At 48.4% G+C, this 22,207-nt stretch overlaps 2 protein-coding genes and 1 long non-coding RNA gene across 3 annotated transcripts; all 3 read right to left on the bottom strand.

Moving 5' to 3' along the window:
• Window positions 1-3,937: 3,937 nt before the first annotated feature.
• ZC3H10 (zinc finger CCCH-type containing 10) lies at window positions 3,938-9,280 on the bottom strand. The gene is made up of 3 exons (XM_035002405.1): window positions 9,200-9,280; window positions 8,352-8,415; window positions 3,938-6,883 (listed from the first exon to the last, which is right to left on the bottom strand). The coding sequence occupies exon 3, from the start codon at window positions 6,826-6,828 to the stop codon at window positions 5,521-5,523; it is 1,308 nt and encodes a 435-aa protein (XP_034858296.1). The 5' UTR covers window positions 6,829-6,883; window positions 8,352-8,415; window positions 9,200-9,280; the 3' UTR covers window positions 3,938-5,520.
• Window positions 9,281-9,739: 459 nt separating this feature from the next.
• LOC118008726 lies at window positions 9,740-10,941 on the bottom strand. The gene is made up of 3 exons (XR_004678740.1): window positions 10,777-10,941; window positions 10,369-10,391; window positions 9,740-10,089 (listed from the first exon to the last, which is right to left on the bottom strand). It is a non-coding gene; the product is annotated as an uncharacterized LOC118008726 (long non-coding RNA).
• Window positions 10,942-13,379: 2,438 nt separating this feature from the next.
• Window positions 13,380-21,372, bottom strand: PA2G4 (proliferation-associated 2G4). The gene is made up of 13 exons (XM_035002406.1): window positions 21,104-21,372; window positions 19,059-19,187; window positions 18,671-18,776; window positions 18,510-18,579; window positions 18,191-18,283; window positions 16,361-16,424; window positions 16,055-16,133; window positions 15,827-15,905; window positions 15,598-15,731; window positions 15,198-15,292; window positions 14,954-15,081; window positions 14,740-14,793; window positions 13,380-14,512 (listed from the first exon to the last, which is right to left on the bottom strand). The coding sequence occupies exons 1-13, from the start codon at window positions 21,189-21,191 to the stop codon at window positions 14,447-14,449; spliced, it is 1,185 nt and encodes a 394-aa protein (XP_034858297.1). The 5' UTR covers window positions 21,192-21,372; the 3' UTR covers window positions 13,380-14,446.
• Window positions 21,373-22,207: the final 835 nt, after the last annotated feature.

The following is a 22,207-nucleotide window of genomic DNA, read 5'->3' on the forward strand; positions in this document are numbered from 1 at the left end:
CAGTAAACCGCACACTGCGGGAAGGGACCCTAAGCCACGCCCCCTCGATCTGACGGCTCGGGTTGGCCGGCGCTGCACAGACCAAGGTGGAGTCAAAAGATAGAAACCCTGCCCCTCTTCCGCCGGGAGCCGGTAAGTTTCGGCAGAGGGAGGACCTCCTTGATTAGACCGGCGTGCCAAGATGGGCGGTCTGGACGGCGGGAAAGGGAGGAAAGAGGCTACAGAGCGGCACTTGATTGGTCAGAAAGAGAAGGAGGCGTGGCGTACCGTTTAAAGAGAGGCGGACCAGGCGCTCCCCCACGTGGGATTGGAGTGCCTGCGGTATGACGTCATGCGGAGCCGCACCGCCAATTACTCTGTTTTACAGGGACTTGGGGTTGCCAAGTTGAGGGGTTGTGGAGGATCAGAATTTACTTCCACTCCATTCGGACGGTTTGGGAAGATTTGTCTGGGATTCCTACATGTTCGTTTGTCAGTTTTCCCTAGTTTTCATACTCTAGGTACATTACTTATCCTTCAGTGTTTCCCTGGCTGTCCTTAAAAAAGAAAAGGAAAACACCCCATTTGGAATGAAAATGTTCGATGACCGACCCTGGCTATCCTGTCCCCTCCTGTCCTTTGTGCAGTGCAACGATAGCCGCTAGAAAAAACTGGAAAATACGAGAATTACAGAGTTGAGATTATCCAGTCTTCAGGAAAGAGAGGGAGAGAGAACGGCGTGACTAGGAAGTGAGGCTTTATTTTTTTAAGAAATCTCCAAGACTTAGTTATTTCTATCATAGAGAACAAGTTAAATTGGCTCCCAAAAGGTGGGGGGAGGGGAGACGCCTCAGCTGCAGCGGATTTGATTACATTTTCCAAGAATTTCCTGACCCCGTGGAACTGCTAGGACACTAAAATGAGAAATCAAGAGTAATGAGACAATTCTGTTTCTTATTTGCCTGAGTTGGAAGGAAAGTTCGGAATACAGTCAGACGTAAACTAGTGCAATTCCATGTTGTACTGTGTAAGTTTAGGAAGGGGGAAGTGCAGGGTATATTGCTGACCACTGTTACTAGTTAACTGCACTTAGGAGTGTTGTCCAGGGACTTAGAAACTAAACTGGAAGCCCAGGAGGGAAGAGTTGGTTATAAAATGATTATCTTTTAATGCAGTATATGTGGGGCTTGTGTAACTGTTTGGTGCAGCAGGGGAAGTAGGGTTGATTGGTGGGGAGAGCCTAGATCTGCAGCTGATAAATATTATCTGCCTCTGCAGGGCACAGATTTCATCAGACTGTGTTTCACTGTTTAAAACCTATCCCTGGGGGCACCTGGGTGGCTCAGATGGTTAAGCTTCTGCCTTCGGCTCAGGTCATGATCCCAGGGTCCTGGGATCGAGCCCCAGATCGGGCTCCTGGCTCAGCGGGGAGCCTGCTTCTCTCCCTCTCCCCCTGCTCATGCTCTCTGTGTGTGTGTCTCAAATGAATAAATAAAATCTTAAAAATAAAAAATAAAACCTATCCCTGCTCAGCCTTACCCCCTTAAATTTTCCCACTTCCCCTTCTCTACTTCCCTGAGGCTAACAGTATCTGGAGTGCTTCCTTCGGTGTGCAGAACTGCACACAGAACAGCTTTCTATCTCCTGTGTGCATCTTCCATGTTCTCAGAGGTAAGCAGGTAGGAAGGAGCTCCTGGAGTTTGGAAGAAGTAAGGGTGACCTGCTCACCAACTGAGGAAGCAGAACTATAGCAGGAAAATGGATGAGCCTCCTTAGAGGGAAACCGCTCTGTAAACTGAAATTTGCCAAGCACTGGAGTAGGAGGAGCAGGTCACTTAGGCAAGGGGGTGGAGAGTGCGACCAAAGGGGTTTCCTTTCCAAGCTTCTCCACTTTCTCACCCACCTGGATCATCAGACCCTTCTACTAAAGACAGTCTCTGGAAGACAAAAGCCCATCCTCAGGAAGGTCTCTTCCCAGCTGGGGCCCAGGAGCCACAGGATCAGCAGCTGCAATGCAGGCACCAGAACAAGTCAACAGGGTGGGTCCCTGCCCAGAGACAATTCTGCTACCCAAGTGCCACCTGGTGGTAATGAGCAGTAAATCAGTAACGGGGGAAAGCATGGCCGTTTGTTAGAGGAAGTGTCTAAGTGATGAGAATACCAAGACTTCCTGGATTTGCCATCTGCATCTATATGTAAACTTCATTTAAGTCCTAGGGGAGGCAGAGGGCTACACGTGGTAATCTAGTCCTTGCCCTCTCTTCAAGATGGAAGGGACAACGGGATTTAAGGAAATTTCCTCTATTATTCCTCAAAAATTACTGCAAAGTAGTTTTATCATTAGAACTTTCTGCCTGAATAAACTCCTGGCTCCGTTCCTTACTAGTTGCAGAACCCTGGGCAGCTGACTCTCGTTAGGCCTGCTCTCTCCTCCACAAAACCAGTTCGATAACAGTACCCATTGTGTCAGTGAGATGGTGCATGGAAAGTGCTAGCACAGTGCCTTGGCTTATATTGTTAAGTGCTTAGCTATTCTTCTAGAACCGTTCATCTCCCATGCAGCAAGACAGGAACTTTTGGGGAGCCCTTCAAATATTTGAAGATATCTATTAGGTCTTCCCCCAATCTTGTCCGTTTTTTTTTTTTTTCCTGCTACCCCACTGGTTTATCGATGGGCCTCTTTAAAAATTACATTTAGAACACACCATATGTTAGGAGTGGTTCCACTCAGACACGGTAGACCCACTCTATTTACAATGCATTACTACGGTTGTTACCCTTATGGAGCTCCTCAGAAGGTGCCTAAAACATAGCAGGCTCTTAATATTTATGAATCGACCTACTAGGAGGCCTGAGATTTTGTTTTTACAAAAAACAAACTTACTGCTAATAAGAGATCTCTGCATTTCTTCCTCAGGCAGGCTCAAGCAATTTTTTAGGGGGAGGGTCAATCCAAATTGATCCAAACTGTCCTCTTGGATTAATTCAGTGAATCCGTATTACAGCACTTTCAGCATTACTTGGTATTTCCTTGTGTTACTGTTGATAATAGGGCTTTTCATATTTTTATACAAGTTTTTATTTTCTTTTTTTTTAAACAGAACGTAGCCCTTGGGTATATCACTAGAGACTAGAGGTTTCTCTAACAAAACGCACTAATCAACATTTACTAGGCACAGATGTTGGGTTTTGACCCACCAAACTCGACTATTAACTGAGCTGTGATTACTGTCTTATCCGCAATGACTGAGCAGGTGAGAAGCAGGATAGCAGCCCTGCCATCTGGGAACTGGCCTGGCACGGCGGGGCTTCGGGTCTGCTAGGGGCTGAGCTGAGCTCACGGCTGGGAAATGGTGTTCTCCTACTGGACACAATCTCACAAAACAACATCACACAAGGGCATCAGTGACTGTGATGAAGTGAGGCAGAAAACAAGATCACACTTCACAATTTTGTTTAAACACGAAATATGGTCGGTGTGCAAATCATGAAATAGCAACCATCCCCCTCTCCCAGCTAATGAGTGACTGCTGCTTTGTCACCAATTTCAGCTTCACTCTGTCTGCCTTTTTCCTAGATAAAAGATACCCAGTCACAGAAGTGTCCCTGCTTCCCTGACACCACCCAATCCAGAGTCAAGCCCCACTTCCTTGAACCTTCCCCCAAATCACTTAACCAAAGTCCAAGTCCTGATAGTCCTTTCTAATGCCCCCTTGCTAGGACACACCATGGATCCCATGCGCCAGGTTTTCTCCACCACTGCAGTGAGCATTAAACCCAGCTTGTTCGACTACAGGTGTATTCCTGGCGGCCTTTAGCTGGCGTATGTTAATAAGGAACATACAATGTCTGCAGTTTCCCAAATCTACCCCTTTAGGGATACTCAGCAAAAAGAAAACAGTCAGGATTTGGCTGGGATGAACTCATGTTGGTATCTATGATCACATTTGTCTCTAAATGCTTATAAACCATCTCTTTTAATAAGCCAGAATTGTGCCAGAAAAATCAACATTAAGCTTATCAATGTGTGGTTTCTAAAGTCCACAAACAGTATTTCAGTATTTGCCCACTTTTAGTCTATAGGCCATTTCTTTTTCTTTTTTATGACCAGCCTTGACTTAGCCCACCATCTCCAATCCCAGGTGTAACCTGAGTGATCAACCAGACAAGAAAGCAAGAGGTAGCAGGAGATATGATGGGGGAAGCACAACTCAGAATCACTTTCTCTACCCCAAATCCACTGTCCCGTCATACACCTGAGTTGTTTCCCCTACATCAACCATGAGCTGAGGAGGAACTGAGGTTTGGCTCTGGGGGCCCCTGGCCTTACTGACTCTTAAATGGATTTAAAACCTCTGTGGTTCTATTTGGAGGCAGAGGAAAGAGATGAACACTGCGGCTCGTGTCCCCAGAAGAACTTTCCTTTTCCCAGCACCTCCCAAGCCTTGAAGGCTTAAGGCATTGTAACTGAGGAAGGGATGGGGTAAGAGGGATATTAACTGACATCAACAACTCAGAGAGCAACTGCCACCTGCCCTACTGTTTGAATAAGGGAAGGATCTGTCAATATATATCCCATTCCCATTTCCCAGCACAGCCACCCCTCCTTAGTACCTGCCCCCCTAAATGACCCCAGGAGCCCTGGTTACTAAGGTATCCTGGGAATAGTACATGCAGATAGAAACCAGAACAGATGGGACTCTTTTTAAACTAGACTAGGTGGCTCCAATGCTTTTACCCCACAAAGCCCCATCTGGTCTTGTTCTGGGTCCCTACCCTTCACACATGGCCTCAGCCCAACCTTATCCAAGCCATGTGAGGGTGGGTCTTTATCCCATTTTGGCATGAGATCTATTTACTGCTCCCATCTTCCACACAGAATATCTAAGCAAGTTTCACTGCCTCCATTTGTTAAAAATAATTCTTTTTTTATTTCTTTGGAAAGTGGTGGGCCCTGCCCTATGGATTTCCAGGCCAAGCCAAGGTAATGAACGCTCCCCTCGTCTTTGGGCTGGAGTACTATGGTCCCCACCTTCCCATGGGCCCAGGAACAGTTCCTGTATTGTCCAACTCCACTAGGCCCCCAATTGTCTGAAGGCTCCTATCAGGCCTTCTCTCCTGGCCACCCGCTTCCCAATCTTTCCTGGCTTTCCCTCTAGGCAGGGTATTTTTTTTTCTTACAAAGCCAGTGCTGGAACCTGTGCTATACAGAAGAGAGGACAAGACCAGGATGTCCCCGTCTTCCCATGAGGGGACATACAGCCCCTCGGTCAGTCCTTCCTCTCTGCTGGCTTCAGTCTGCACTCCTATGCAAGCCCCCTCTGTGAGGCTTGAAGGAAGATGGACAAGAGGACCCTCATAAAAGGGAGGTGAGAGAGAACAGACCAGCCCAACCCCTTCTCAGAAGCAAACTCCTGGTAGTCTCTCATCCTAGTTCTTGAGTGAGCCCTTTAGACAGGGCCTGGGAGGGCTAGGCGAGCGGGTAAGGGCCCCTCGACCCCAGCCCTGGGAGGCTATACCAGGGGAGTGTCCATAGCCCCCTCAGTGTGGCATGGCTGTGATACGCATGCTCTGGGAAGCGATGGGGTAAGTCACCATGGGAGTGGTGGTGTGGCTCATTGTGATTCCTGCCAAAGGCTGGGCCATCGATACAGCCACAGGGGCCACAGGAGCCACAGATACAGCCACGGGAGCCATGGAGACAGGTGGGGGTGCCATGCCCTGGGCAATTGTTTGAGCCAGAGCCGCTGACAATGGCGTGATCTCTGGGTTCAAGTGTGGGGGTGGGGGTGGTGGAGCAGCAGGAGGTGCAGCATTAGTTGGGGGAGCAGCCGGAGCTCCAGTGGGGGCCACCAGTTCTTGCTGGGATACGGGGCGAGGCTGTAGAGCCTGGCTGCTGAGAGTAGTGTGAGTCTGGGCAATGCCATGGTTAAAAGTGGCGACAGTGCCCACGGTGGGGGCCAGAGTCTGCTCCGTCGCTGGTGCAGTAGAGCTCAGGGTCATGACCTTGGCCTGATTGCGGAACTGGGCATTTTGTTCCAGCAGTACCTCATTGGTGGCCAGCAGGTTGCTGACCTGCTTCTTTAGCTCCTCCACCCGCTTCCTGAGCATGGCATTCTCCTCCTCCAGCAGTCTGCACTCCACCCCTCGGGGTGGAGCCAGGCTATATTCATAGGATTCAAAATGCGGGCCATCTGGGGGGCAGCATCCACCTCGCCGGCGCTTGGGGCCTGGCTCATGGTCCTCAAAGCCCCTGTCAGGGAGGTCGTAGATATCATAGAGGTCATGACGTCGTCCCGGGGGGACAGGGCCTGTTGAGCCGCCACCACCACTGCCACCTCCACCCCGAGCATCAAACTCAAAATCCCGTTGCAAGTGGCGGAACTTGCACTTGGCTCCTCTCTGGCAGTCACCCTTGAGAAAGTCGCGGCAGATAGGGACCTCCTCCTTGCCATTGGGCAGGTCAGCTGGTGAAAGGCCCAGGCCGGCTGCCACTTTCTGCCTCAGCCGAGGGGGAAGCTCTCCTGTCTTCTTATAACCATCCTCATCCTCCTTGGAGCCATGGATGAATCGGCAGTTAGGGCGGCTACACTCCTTGTTCTGGAAGTCATGGCAGAAGATGAACTCATTTTTGCTCACCCCCAAGTTGGATACCTCACTCATGTCTGGATGGCGATAGCGGCAACGCTTGCCTCGCTTGCACACGTTCCTCAGGAAGTCTCTACAGATGGCATCTGAGCTGGCCCCGCCACTGCCCGCCCCTGCCCCACTGGCCTCCTCACTGCCACCGCCTCCAGGGCCTCCACTGTTGCTCCCAGTGCCGTTGGCATAGCTGTCCCGGTCAGGCATCCTGGTCCCCCCCAACTCAGGGCTTTCTTCTTTTTCTTGCCACCCTTGGTGACCACTAGGAAAGAGGAGAACTGTGTCAAAAAGGAATCTTCCAGAGAGGCCACATGCTTCCCAGCTATACAGCAGGCAGTCCAGCAAGAGGCAGGCCAGAGGGGCAATGGCTTTGGAGATGGAAAATCTAAGGGATGAGAATTCTGGCTGGACTGGCTGGCTTGTCAGAAGTCCCGCCCAGGCCCTTGTGCACCTGATCTGGGCCAGAATGATTCACACTAGCCTGACTAATGGCAGAGGTGGCGGGGGGGAGCTGGGATGAAGCCACCTCATCTCACTAATGATGTTAGGCCAAGGAGCAGGCAAGGAGAAAATAGTGTTGGGTTTTATTTCCCCTTCTGAGCTGACCTTATTAAAGTCGAGCAAGTGAAATTAAAACTGCTGTCTCAGTGTCTCAATAGGTTATGAGAAGACTGGGAAGTGGCCAAGATGGGCTGGTGAGCTTACTAGGGCTCTGAATATTGGGACACTGCAGACAAAACTTCCCTTAACTCCTCTTCTATGGGATCTCAGGTGAGGGCACTGTGAAGTATCAGATCTCAAGACCTCAGGAAATCCTAAGTGAAGAGATTGGTGTCACCAGCTTGAGGGCAGTCCCTAAACCTATCATTTTTTAGTATTCTCTCCCAGCTTACCACCGCTCTCAACTCATGCGGTCAGCCCCCTCCACTCCATTTCAGGATAAGAGTTCTACAGCTGGAATCTCCACTTACCCCACCACCACCACCAAAGGACCAAGCCATTTGTGGTAAGATCAAGGTGGGAGGAAGGAGTTAATTTCACAGGAACAAGTGACCTTTCTTTCCCCATTCTACACCCCCCCTCCTATTCCCCATTAGAAGATCCCACTGACATCAAACCACACCATTCCTCACCCCATAAAGATCCTCTTTATTTATAGACTCTATGAAAGTTTTTTAAGTCTCCTCTTTCCCAAGAGAGCTCTGGAATGTCAGTCCACTGCCCTGGTTCTAGCCCTCCCCTCTCCCCACCCCCAAGAAGACTGGGAGTCCCTGCCACCACGTGTCTGACCTCATAAGCCTTTCTAAGACAGTGATCAGGCTCCCCCTGCTGTTCATATAAGAAAAACTTCATATTGTTTCCTCTTGAGTATAAGGGAATCTTTCCTGGTTTCTTTGGGCTTCATCTCCCCCCAGCCACCTTCCCCATTGCCTTGACTTTGCCTTCAGGGCTTCCTAAAATGAACCAACCAGATCAGAGCCCAGAGTTACAGAAGAATCTGTAAAAGAAGAAGGATCCTCTTCCTCCAAAGGGATGTAGTCCCAGAACAGAAACAATCAAGGAAAAAAGAATGGTAGATAGGAAGATACAAACTTTTACTAAAAGTGAAATGCCCTGGTGAAAGATAAATACCATCTCTCTAAGCCTGAACCATGATGCAAGTCCCACCAGAAGCAGATAATCAGGTATAATATTCCTCCCCACCCAACTCTCCCAGGATAGTTCAATACCTGAGGTAGCTCAGGTGAAGTCCGGGGCTCCTGTGGGTCTCCACCTCCACATCACTGCTGGGTTCTGATCAGGAATAAAAAACAAACAGAGACTGGGTGGGAGAAGGAGTAAGAACACAGGACTATAAAATGTTTGTTCAATAAAGAAGTTTGACAAAAATGGCAAGAGCTCTGAACACTTCCAAGATTTCCTTCCAGTTCAAGCTGAACTTCACCTGTCAAGGGGAGAAGTTGTCAGTAAGAAGAGTAAGAAGATAGAACTAAGCTGGAGAGCCTAGGAGGACGGGTTGGAAAACCAGCCCTGGGTGAACAAAGGGTGAGTGGTGTCCTGCCTCAAGATGAAGGAAGATGTGAGGATCAGAGCCCGGCCTAGGGTTGAGATTAGTTAACTCTGAATGGGGAGTCGTGCAAGGGCAGCGGCTGACAGTGCAGTGGGATGGCTGATTAGACTTGGAGGCGGTGATTATGACGCTTCGCAACACCCCAGAGTTTGGGGGAAAAGTCCTAGGAGTTTCCCACAAGTCTTCTAGCTTGCCAGGTTCTGTGTAGTGCGACTGGCGCTCAGCCGTGGACCAGACGAATAGGACGCTAAGGGAGCACAAGTGAAGCGGGAAGGGGAGATTCCAGGTGACATCAAGCTGCGGGGATGGGCAGGGCTGTGACGTCACGGAGCTGGCGTTTGCTCGCGAAGCAGGGTCAGTCAGAATAAGGGCTCGGCCCTGGGGCGTGAGAAAGAAACAGCTCGGTCCTGGGGGGCCTTGTGTAGCCCGGCCGAGCCCAGCTGCTGGGCCGGCCCCGACTCCTCCCCTCCGGGCGCGGCCTCTACCTAAGTCTCCCGCCTCCCTCACCTGCCGCCGCCGCCGTAGTTGCTGCTGCCGCCTGCCGGTCCTCTAGCTTCGACAAAGAGCCGCCTACCCTATCGCCCTTCCGCTTCCTGCGGAAGAAATGGCGCTCTAGCCACAGACCCGGAACTACTCTATGGTGCGCAAAGTACTTGTGCAGATACCAACAGGAAGTTCCCGGCAAGCTTTGCGCGTCACCATAGCAACCCAGCCCAACAGCACAGTAGGGCCCCCAAACGGGAACTTAGTACCTGTAACGTAGGCCCAGACAAGAGTAGGGGCGGGACCGCCGTCTGCGCCTAACTTGGCCGCGAACCACCTTGAAACCGGTCCCCGTGCGCGTACTACACCCAGTATGGGAGGGGCCCCCCAGTTATCCAGCTGCTCCGAGGGCCCGCGGACCAGATGTTAGCCAAGGACGGGAGTCACCGTAGCCCATGTAGCGTGCTTGACACTACAGCACGGGGTATTCAAGAGGGCCTGCTGCACTGATCCAGAACCCCCCCAGCCAATGAAACCATAAAAACCACGTATGAGACAAGAGCATTTTTTTCTTCAGCTAAGACAGCAGAAGAGATGATTTATTGTACACGTGTTACATCCAGCCACAAATGAAAACAGAATTAGTCCCGAAAGTCACAGGTCCAGGGCAAAGGACCAAAAGGGACTGTTTTGGTATGAACAAGGCAGGTCTCTTCAAAGGTGGTCGTTGCGATCAGATGGCGATGGTCTAGAGCCCTTGAATCAAGCTCTAGAAAGTAGGCATGCAGTCCAACAATTGGTACCAGCGCCCCTGGCCTCTGGCTTTCCTTCTTTCTGCTCCTGTGGCTCCATGGGTGCACAAGTTAGCGGTTTACTTGGACCTCTGCCTCATCTTTCTTCTTTTACGCTTCAGCCTGAAAAAGCAGACACGGGAATCATCTCCTGCCCACAAACCCAAGTTCAGTCTTTCCCTCCCATCTTAAAAAACGTGCATCCGATACCTGAGGTGGCAAAACAAACAAGCACTTGGTCCTATTATCTTGTGTTCAATCCCTGACTAGTAAAGGCAATACTTAGAACTGTTTTTCACCTAAAGTTCTTTCAGATTTCTAAACCAAATGTTCCTCCCACGTTTTGTCCGAGGCACGCTACATTTCCCTCTTCCTGTTTTGGCCGGTCAAGTCTCAACATACCTGCGCATTCGCTTCTTCCTCCACTGGCAACCGATCATAACCAGAGGCAGTGAATAAAACAAGAGATTATTAGCTTTAGTAACAGGTTTAGGCAGGGATGTGAAGGGCATTATTTAAAACCTGGCAGGTTCCTGCCCAAGCAGTAACCCTATCAGTAATTCGGACTCCCACCCTCACTCGCCGACATAAACATGAATCCCGCGTGCGCTTTTCTACTCCCGCCCTCTCTACCCACACTACATAGCCACCTCCTCTGCTTCTCCCCAAATTATCCTTCCTCCCCCACGAGCTCTTGGGCACCCTTGAGAACCCAGCGGCTCGGGAACCATGGCGGACTTCCCTTGCCTGGCTATCCCCCCACCGATCATCAGTAGCTACTGCCTCAGGTTACTGCCAGGGACTGCTTACCTTGGCTCTCATGGCGCAGACGTTTCTACAGGTAAAGAGAAAAAGGCCACAGTTAGTTTGCTGTAATGATGGCAAGCGCAGAGATCAGATGTTAATGGATTGTGCACGGATCCGGACACACGCAACAATCACACTCACCCAAGAAGATGGCGCTAAGGCCGAGAGAGCGCCAGCAGCCCGCCTCCACTTATTTAATAGGGAGTTGTGTCGTCACTTCCGCTATTTCACTCTTCCTCCAAGGGCGGGACTACCCAAGGGGAGAAACAATGGGTTTCGGCCCCTCAGGTGCCGGATTAAGTGATTGACTTAGCAGCGCTCTTGGAAACATTTTAAATTTGAGTTACAAAATTCCCCTTCCCCAGTTTTCTTATGAGGCCATTGTATTATTTCAACGTGAGCACATATTTCCAATGTGGGACCGAGAGGTGCCGACGAACAGATGATAGTGACTTCCGCCTTCCCTCTCACTGCTTCATGGGAGTTGCAGTTTCCTGGGGACACCCTCCATTTTATTATGGATAAGTGCGGACTCTCCAAAGATTCCTGACTTCTTTTACTCGTTTATTTTCTAAATTGCTGTAGGGAGATTCTATCTCGGAACTTACGAAGATCCTAAGATTACAGAACGTGGGAAGATGTAAAGTGGGGAGTCGAGAAAGCCGTCATACTACAAAAAGAGACCTTTGTAATTTAGATCAACGCTTTTTTCTTGTCAACCACGGTCTTTCCCCACAATTATCTGAGGCTGAATGAATGTCACAGGGTTCCTGGCCACAGTGCATCTTGTTCAGAAGATACTTCAGTGACTCTCCCTCTACCGAGGGGTGAAGATCAAATCAATAGACAGAGGAAGCAAGATCAGCTGTCTTCTCTAGAGAATATTTGGTGTTAAGATAAAGAACTTCCCAGTTTCGCGGTATGGTCAGGTCAGAAGCACTCAGAAAACATACCCATAGGTTTGGCTATGGAAACTTGACTTAGGAAGGATGAAAAAGAACCCTCTACCATACAGACGTCACCTAACTTATAATAAGAGACTGTAAGGCTTTTGGTGATCATCCTTTCTTCGTGGTTTCCCTTTATAATTTATACGGTAACACTTCACCTTTTTTTTTTTAAGATTTATTTATTTGAGACAGAAAGAGACAGAGAGCACATGAGAGGGGGGAGGGTCAGAGGGAGAAGCAGACTCCCCGCCGAGCAGGGAGCCCGATGCGGGACTCGATCCCGGGACTCCAGGATCATGACCTGAGCCGAAGGCAGTCGCTTAACCAACTGAGCCACCCAGGCGCCCACACTTCACCTTTTTAACTCTGGAAAAAAAACTTTGTTTTTTTACACTTAGGACTCTCATTCCAAGCTTTTAAGTAGTTCTAGTATTGTCACCATCAGAATATGAAAAAATTTTTGAGAATAAAAAACCCCAGCAACGTTCTATCAAGTCCACCAGGATTTCACCTGTTGATTGCCCACTACAGCTGACACCTGAACACAGGTTTGACTGCCATGGGTAGACGTACCTGTGGAGTTTTAATATACACACAATATTGTAAATGTATTTTCTTTCCCTCTGATTTTTTTTTTAAGATTTTTTAAAAAAGATTTTATTTATTTATTTGACAGAGAGAGACACAGCGAGAGAGGGAACAGAAGCAGGGGGAGTGGGGGAGGGAAAGGCAGGTTCCCCACAGAGCAGGGAGCCCGATGCAGGGCTTGATCCCAGGACCCTGGGATCATGACCTGAGCCAAAGGCAGACGCTTAAGCAACTGAGCCAGCCAGGCGCCCCTTAAGATTCTGACAGAGACACAGCAAGAGAGAGGGAACATAAGCAGGGGGAGTGAGAGAGGGAGAAGCAGGCTTCCCAGGGAGCAGGGAGCTCGATCCCAGGATCCTGGGATCATGACCTGAACCGAAGGCAGACGGTTACGGACTGAGCCACTGAGCTGCCCCTCCCTCTGATTTTCTTACTTTCTCTAGCTTACTGTACTAGAGTATATAATGCGTATAACATGTAAAACGTGTTAATCAAGTGTCATCCTACAGCTTCTGGTCAACAGTAGGCTATTAAGCTTTGAGGAGCCAAAAATTACATTAAGAATTTTCAACTGTGCCAGCACCTTGGTGCCCCTAACCCTCATGTTGTTCAGGGGTCAACTGTAGTTCATAAGCTCTTACAAAGGGACCTATGCTGTTTTGTTTACTATATTATCTCCAGGTCAGCAATGCCTCACATTTAAGTCTAATAAATTATCCATCCATCTCAGACTGGCCCTGAAAAATTATGTAATAGTAAAGGCATTCTTTATGGCTTCCTAAATTAAGATAAACACTTGTATATGGTGCTTTATTTTTTACAATACACCTTGTCCTGAACAAACTGCCACCAATAAGGGGTAAGATTTTACTCTAGAAAAATTTAAAAACTTTAAAAAAAAATTTAGTTTTAATTCAGAGAATCCAGGATTTAGGTCTTCCCAACCCATAGTATTTCTCTTTCTAAGGCAGAATATGGCAATATAGAAAACTAGTTCCAAATGACCATCACTTCAACTGACATTTCCCCCACCTCCATCAAATAAGAGCAGCATATAAAGGCACATGATTATGAGCAAATCCAAATTTATTTTAACGCCATGTCATTTTCAACATGTTTAAAAACCTCATAAGTTAGCGGGAGCCCTGGTTCCCTGGGACAGCATGCCAGAGGTACTGAAACTCATCACCTTTCTCTCCAAACCCCTAGCAATTCATCCAATCCAAGTCCACAGCTTCAAAAAGCCAGGAGTTGTCTCTTCAGTCTGCTCCTCTGGTTCCTGGTCTTTCTTTCAGGGAGGGAGGTCAAAATATTTCAAACAGGGAACAAAACCACAGTTGAGCTTCCAGCTCAGGTTTCTAAGATGGAGCAATGGAATGTACCGCCCCCCACCCCCCCTGACTCCAAAGAAATAGACAAGGTTGAGATGGATTACTCCTTTACAGCTTTGTGAAGACAAAAAAAAAAAAAAAGTCCTGTGGAACAAAAATGACTAAAGAGATTTACAAATGAGGATCCATTTGACAGATGAGAATCCCTTGGTAAATGCAGGCTCCGGCTCCTAAAAATGAGAGGAGCCTAACCAGACAGTCTGGATCAGAAAAGGAATCTGCCACATATGAATAAAAACAATCTGAAGAATATAGCTCCTCTCTATTTTGAGGCCTGGTAAAATACCTGGGGAGAGTGGGAAAAGAGAGGAACAAGGCCCAACAGATGGGAAAATGCTGACACTAGAGTGGTATAAAAAAATTTCAGCTTTTAGTGGTGGTGGCTACTTTAGCCTTCTCCCTGTTCTGTTTTAGGGCCATAAACCTTGACCAAGCAGACAGTAGTAGAAAAAGGCTAGAAAGAGGGGCTTGAAGACGATGAATTTTGACTCCTGATTTTATTATTCAATTTCTCTTTTCTATTTAAAGTAGTCTTCGGTGGCTGGGAAGCCTGGCCTCCCAAGACCAGAGTCAGTTGGAGCTGGTTGTTGTTGGAAGGGGTTGGGTGGGGACAGGGATGGGGGCAGGGAGACCCTGCTCTGTTGGCGGTCCTGGGTGGAGAAGACGAACTGCACTTCACAGAGCCTGGGGCGTGGTGGGAGGGGGATGAGGCAGGAGCAGCAAGCTGGGGAGATGGGACCCACCTCAGTCCCCAGCTTCATTCTCTTCTAATGTTTCCCCACTGGTGGCATTCTCTGCAGTCTTGGAGGCCTATGTTCATGGAAAGGAGAGGAAGACTTCTCAATTTCCAACTACTTGCAATAGTATCTGGGAGACCAAGGACAAAAATATCCTAATGCTCTAGGTCAGGGCTGAGGTGGGGGTGGGGAGAGAGGGAAGTAAGGATATACAGAAATATGTATGCCCACCACAACCCGGGAAGGCAGACTAAAGAGGGATCAGGTTCACCCTGCCAGAGAGCGAAGATCATAACACACCTTCTTTTTTTTCTTTTTCTGGGTTTTCCGACTTGCCGAACTCTGGAGGAGGGCCTGGAAAATAGGAGGAAGAAGGAAAACAAATTTTGAGCAATGTAGAAAAAACACGAAGTGTCACTCTCAGTATCGGTAACTCTTTTCAGGACTTTGTTGATACCTCATTCTCACTCCCAGGACAGGTGCCATATGCTCACACTTTCTATCACACACTGACCTTTAGCTCTGCATCCTGGACCTCCATCTCAGACTTGTAGAGGTCAGGTTCAAAGGGACCACTGGTTATCCGCATGGGGCCATTGGGCATGAGGAGGACTGTAAATTTAAACTGGGCAACAAATTCACCTACAGGAGAAAGGAAGTGTTTTTGGTAAAATGCTCCCTTGTCGTACTCTTTTCTGTAAGCTAGAGGGAGGGGACCCTAATCAGGGGCTCCAAAGTGAAGCTCTCTTAGAACTCACCCTCCTTCTCATAGAGAACATTAAATGGCTGCAGCAGTTCATGTTTGGCGCACTCCACCACACCCATCCGGGCCTTCTTCTCATCTTCAAATGCTCTGGGTGGGGGAAGACAAATTCAGGTATCCTTAACCCCCTATCAAGTCTTACCATTTTCCTCCTGGTTTTAAATAGCACCTACCCTCAGGCAGAAATCATGCTTAGGATTGCTCTTTCACACTACCTTCAGTGAGAGGGCAATGGGGAGAAGGAGAGAAGGCATGCATGCAGGCTGGAACTACAAGTCTAGGCAGGGGCGGGGTGGGAGGGGGGTGCGCTGGGAGAAGGAACAGTGTTCTTGGGTGTGTGGTCTATGAATCAGACTGGTTCCAAGTCCTGTTCTTGCTAAGTGAAGTCATAGTACCTTAAAGTAAATGGCATGGCATCAAAACGCCTTTCAACCTCACTGAAGAAGGCACGCGAAGTTTTCATTTTCAGGCCATACTGTTTAGAAGGGTCTCGTTTGTAAATGGTGGTTCTTTGCCCTGCATCCTTGGCCTAAAAGAGTAATAAGTTAGGTCACGTTTGGTCTGGCGCTCTTAGGACACACCCTCAGGCACCCCTCTTTGCTAGTTATGACAAACTCTCCTCACCTTGCCCTCTCCTGAGCTGACAAGAACATCCACAGCATATACTTCATGTACCTCAAATTCAGCTTTTTCATGGTCCTTCCTAAAAGAAATAAAAAGGGAATAATAAAAACAATGAGTAGTTCCTGGAGCTTGAAATAGAAGGTAGACACGATTAGGCTAGGCGTATGGAAGAAAACATTCATGACTAGTCTCAGATGGTGGAAGGTGAAGGGTGGAATTGGCACCTACTTCTGCTGGTCTGTGGGATTCTGGATAATGGTTTTCTCTCCATCGATTACATGCTGCTTCAATTGATGTGACAACATACCTGTAGAAAGGGCAAAGCCATCTAGAATCCCAAAAGGTTTCCAAATCCACCCACCTAGGTCGTTTGATGAGGCAGGCAATGAGGGGAAAAATGCCTGGCTATGAAAACTCAGGGTAGTAAGGGTTTTGGCTTAGACTGGGCTAGAGCCAGGATGGATCCTCAAAGGAACAAAATCCTTAATTCTACGAAAGCACTCAGACCCTCAACCCTGTTATCTGAGGTCTCACCTTCTATTGGTGTGCAATTAAACGAGTGGGCAACTTTGTTCCAGGCTTCTGTCACTTGTGTGTTCTACAAGTACAAGATCAAATAACAGGTGAGATATGTACCAGGGGCCAACAAGTTCTCTACCGTGAGAATGAAAAGCACAAAAGAACTGAGAATCCCCATATCCTCTTAAGAGCAACAATTCTCATTGGTTTTTCATTTCATAGCCCTTATTATCCCTATAACCTAAAAATACCTTACATTTGCATATCATTTTACAAAGTGCTTTCACAAAGATGGTCTAACTAGACAACAATTCTTAAAGGTGAATAGGACAGATCTATATCCCATATCCCAATTTAGAAGATGTAGAAACTGAGGTTCAGAAAGGTTAGGAGATTTGCCCAGAGTTAAGCCAGTTAACTGAAAGAAACTGGAATAAACCCAGGTTTCCTGGTGATAAATCCAGTGTTTAGTCCACAATATCTGTTGAGAGGGAACAACAAGCTCTGATTTTCCCCCTTTTACCTCTTTCAAATATGATCTGATTCCCATCTAAGCTATTCCATTTGTTTCATGGAAAATGAAAAAGAGAGTTAACAATATTACTAAACTATGTGTTAGGTACTTTACAAGGATCATCTCAATTGTCACAACAACCCTGTGACAATAAGTGACAATTTTATTTTTCCTATTTTGCAGGTGAGGAAATCTGAATTCAAAGTTATTTTTAAGCAGTAAGGGGTGGAAACAGGGCAAGAACCCAGAAATTCTGATGTATGTCATAACTATACAATAGCCACTATACAACACTACCTTCCAGTGGAGATACACAGTAGTTAGTATATAAAGAATAAAAATAATCAACGTGCCAAGTAATTACAGCCAACACAATTGCTTACTATGTGCCAGGCACTGTTCAAAGTGTTTCATAACAGCTGTATGAAGTAGGTATCATAATAAGGAAACCAAGACAGAGGTTTAAGTAAAAATGATGTAACCAAGTAACAATGGGGATGAAGTACAAACTGATTAAAAGGATAAAGAACAAGAGAGCACAGGGGGAAAAAAGGGGGGGAAGCTTTAAGTATTAAACAGGACCCTGGAGACTGAAGTGTTAGAAAAAATGTCTCCACTCATAATCTAAGATGTAAAATTGTATTAATTCATGACAGTTCATGATCCCTGGGCTTCCAAATAGTCTTGCAAGGCACAGAACTTTTGGCCTCTCTCTGCCACCAGTTTACTGATTTCTGTTTTATAAGCTTTTAAAGTTGCATTTTTTGGGGGTACCTGGCTGGCTCAGTTGGAAGGGTGAGGCGACTCTTGATTCTGGGGATGTGAGTTTGAGCCCCATGTTGGGTGTAGAGATTACTTAAGTAGTAATTAGAAAAGTTTTTGTTTTTTGCATGTGTTTTACTGTAAGCGATATACCTCAAATTATTTTAGGAAAAGATGCACATCCAAAACACGAATAAGGAAGGATCTCTAGGCTCCATGAAGAAAGGGCCATATATCCCCGTACACCCAGCATGGAACTTACTTATGACAGGCACTCAGAGTTAACTGCCTCTTCTCTTTCAAAAATCCCATTCTAAGATAAAGCTAACTTTAAAGAGCTGTATTAGGGGCACCTGGCCGGCTCACTCAGTAGAGCACGCGACTCTTATCTCAGGGTGGTGAGTTCAAGCCCCACCTTGGGTATTGAGCTTACTTTAAAAAAAAAAAAAAAAAAAAAAGCTGTTTTATAAGGGGGCTGCAGAAGAAGCTGGCAATTCAACAGAGGACAATTATAGCTGACTAATGCATCTTTGGCTCTATCATCTTTGGAGCTGGACTAAACAGCTTACCTGGTTTCCAGGTTTGACCAGGCGTAGGGCAGCTTCAGCACAAAGGTGAGCTGCTTTAATGACATCTGCTTTCCGCCCTGTTACTTGGGTCCCCTGTAGATAAGGAAATGCAATCAGTGCTTTCTGGAAAGCACTGTAACTCAACTGGTCACTATGCAAGGCCAGCCAATGAGCAGGAGAGAAAACACTTTTCTCCTCTTATTTCTCTAGGGACTCTCTCAAAACGTTTTTGGTGGTAGGGGGTGGGAAAAAGAAGCAAGCAGCAGCATATTCTCCCCCACTCCCCACAGGTGGAACAAGTTCAAAGCAGGCCACCTACCTGAGCTACATCAACCACGAAAGTGTGAGCCACATTAGCGATGAAGCCATCCACATGGACCCCAAGGTCACTAAAAGGCAAGAGCAGAGCACAGCATTGGCAACTAGCACTATGCAAATGCTTAGGAAAAAGACAAGTGCTCTAAAATGGCTTAAGCTTACATTTTTACCAAGTCACCTTCCTTGAGAATATAGTCCTGGTCGCTCTTCAAAGGGGAGAAGTGACATACACAATTATTTACTGAAATGCTGGTGGGAAAGGCAATACCTGTAAAGAGACAATCATCAGCCTTACTGCCTTGCTGTCTCTCTCGCCCAATCTCTCTCTCGGAGCCCTGTTGCCCCTCAGAAAAATGGAAGGATTTTCTTCAGGGTCTTGCCTGTTTAATCAGTTTGGATTGGGTAGGAAACTGCTTGCATCCCACCTGCCATTCCAAATTTCCAAATATCTCAACCAGAGCTCGGGTGGGGGTTACATCATTACAATAAAACAAACAGGACTGAGTAAGGGTCAAACTTGGGAGAATTAGTGGGGGATTGTTTTTTTTACCTTTCTTCATTTCTTTTTCTTTCTTGAAAATTTTCCCTGTCTCTTCCATAATCATGGCATCACCTTTTTCACACAGGCTCAGTACCGACACACCTGAGCAGGATGCTTCCACCAAAGACCGAAGTACCCCTGGGGACAGAATCCCACCATGTCAGCTCTGCATGTGTTGTCTAAGTTACCATCCAAACAATACCTAGAAGTTAAGAGTTTCTAATATTCCCTGGTGCCATTGCCCAAAGGTTGAAAGAGTGCACAAGTTTTGCCTCTTGGAATATACCTACCTATAATCACTAAATTTCTACCTTCCTCTTCCTAAAATAAGAAAGTCAACACACCCTTCCTTCCCTATAGAATGTGACAACTGGATCAACACCATCTGTCTCCCTAGTGAAGGGAGACTTTCCAAAGATACCTGTGGCGTGGTAAGACAGTTACGAAGTTCAAGGGGGTTCTCACAAGGTAACCAACATACATGCAAAGCAGACTAGAAGAAATTTATAGGCGTCGGGAACAACAGGAAGGTAGACACAGAACTGCTGACTCGAAGCTGATGCATTGTTAAATGCCACCTTCTTCCCTTCTCAGACACCCCAATTAGATGTTAGTAATCTCAATCTGCGTAAACTTATTTCCTCATCAACCAGTGTATAAACCAAAGGGACTTAATCTAATTTTCCCGGGCTTCAATTCAACAGGCTCATGGCTTACAGCTCCTAGCACATCTCAAAGAGGTGTAAGACCTGAAATAGTTTCAAACTGGTATCTGGGATTTTACAAGTGCCTCCGAAGTTATAAATTGCAAGGGAAAACTTTTTTTTTCTGATTCAAACCACTAATACTAAAAAGTACCCCAAATGGGGGTACTACACTAAATGCCCATTATGTTATAAAGCACTGTTCTGCTCACCGGATGTCCTCTCCATGGCCTATCCTGAACTACAGGTTTGATTTTTGTCATCTAGGTTTTGGTGATTCTTTGGAAATGTGAAAAACTCAGGTTTTCGGCCATAGGACTAAAGGGATCCTAAATACCTATCTTTACTGTCAAAACCATTCAAAAGCCCAAGCCCAAGCATTTTCTGTCCCCCTAACTAGGTATTAAAGTGAAAAGGTGAACTGGAAAGAGAGAAAATAGAAAGTGAGACATCTGCCTAGATTGGCAGGCAGCTGCTGAGAAAGTCAGAGCACGGTGGTAATAAGGATGACTTCTGAGATCCTAAAATCAGCCCCGCCCTGCCCTTTTCAGTACTATTTACAAGACTGCCTAGTTGGGGTGAGAACCTCAAAACACTTCTAGAGTTGTCAAGCCCCAGAGAACAATCAACTTTGACGGCTAACTAAGGCTATCTGCACAGATTGCTGGTAGTAACGAGTAACTTCAAGGAAAGCCAGATATATCTCCGAGCTGTGTTAGATCTCCAGGGGTGCCCTCCAACGGTCCCTGAGCTGGCCCAAGAGTAGAAGGGGGCCCCCACCAGCGAAGGAGCTGAAGTAAAAAACGAAAGACTCTAGCAAAGCACGTGGTAGGGAAGCCGGTGTCAGGAACGGCAGCAGAGGAAGACGGAGCCGGCGATCCGCATGGGAACCCGGCGACACGTGCCGGCTGGGCCCCAGACGCCGGGGAGCCAAAACAAAATAGAGGGGCGCTTCCGTCGCCAACAGCTGGGCGCTTCCTTTTCGAGGTGGCCTCGCCGCTGCCAGAATCAGAGGAGGCAGGGATCCGGACCGAAGGGTGAGGGGCTGAGGATGAGCCTTGCCTCCTAATTAACGGCCTAAGGTCCGAGCCGGCTGGGGGCCCCCCCGCTCTGCGCTCTTCCCGGTCCGGGCCCGCACCTCCCCAGACTCCAGCCCAGGCCTGGCGGCACAGGTCCCAGGCGCAACACGGAGTCTTCCCACCACGCCACCCCCAGCGGACCGGAGCAGAGCCCTCAGTAGCTCACTCTGCATGACCCCACCGCTCCAGCCCCTCCAGAGCCAGCCCAGCACCGTCCCCTTTGCCTCCCCCTCTCAGCCTCGATCTCCGGACCCCCGAGGCCCGCACTCACGGTTGGCGATGTCGCCCCCCATCTTATACTTGGTCACGACCAGGTCCTCGGCGATAGTTTGCTCCTGCTGCTCGTCCTCGCCCGACATCTTCCCACCACCACCACTGCAGCCTCGTTCCCCCTGAGCCGCCGCCTCTGTCTCCCTTCCCAGCCGCAGGCTGTGGCTAGAGCCCCTTCGATCCGCGAGGAGAGCGCGAGCGAAAGCGCGAGCTAGCAAGGGAGCGGGCGGGCGAGCGAGAGCGAGAAGCTCGAGCGCGCGGGCTGAGGCCCAAGGCACGCTGGGACAACGAGTCCTTTCTACAGACCGCCTCTAGCCGACCTTGTGGACTCTTGAACTACAATTCCCAGCCCGCCTTTCGCGCCCCTAAGCCAGGCCCTGGGGCCTTGCCCTCCGAGGGCCTCGCACGCCGGAATCGCCGAGCACGCTGGGAAGGGTCAGGCTCCGGCGGGAAGGCGGAGCCGTTGGCGAGCGTGGGGGGAAGCGTGGTCTCTCCCGGAAAAACCACAACCACCAGGAGCACAGAGCGAGAACCCGTAATAGAGAGGGGCGGGCTAAAGGGAGAAGGGGCGGAGCTACGGCGGGGCCACGCGAGTAGAGGCAGCTGGGCAGGGTGGAGTCTCGGCGGTGGGGGGAGTGACTACGGTAAGGGCGGGGAGGCTGGGTGCGCCCTTCCCCGGATCCCCGGAGCGGCTGGCGGGACCGGCTCAGCCGGTCCAGTCATCCTCCGATGTTGGGAGAACGGAGAGCGGCAGGAGCGGTGTGGAAGGAGACCAAGGGAGCAACGAGCCGGCGCTAACTGGGCAGCTAGACTCCGGCGGGATTCTTCATTTACAGCCTCCCAATCTAGAGGCCAGACTCCCACTGAAGATGGCACTATTGTTCCAACAATAGGCTTTGATGGCACCTAAGGAAAGTGTTCTTACATACTTTTTTTCAAGAGAATAAGAGTTCTGAAACATGGGAGTTTCAGTGTTCCACCTCATGAGGCACCACATCAATAGGGCTTTTTCTTATTTTCCCAGACGTGGGTTTTCTTGTTTTTGTATTCCCAGTTGGTTGTCCTGTAGAGATTCCTGGTAAAAGCCTTCAATGAAAAGGACTGT

The sequence above is a fragment of the Mirounga leonina genome, unplaced genomic scaffold (assembly GCF_011800145.1).
Source record: "Mirounga leonina isolate KUSES-001 unplaced genomic scaffold, KU_Mleo_1.0 Mir_126, whole genome shotgun sequence".
Taxonomy (NCBI): domain Eukaryota; kingdom Metazoa; phylum Chordata; class Mammalia; order Carnivora; family Phocidae; genus Mirounga; species Mirounga leonina.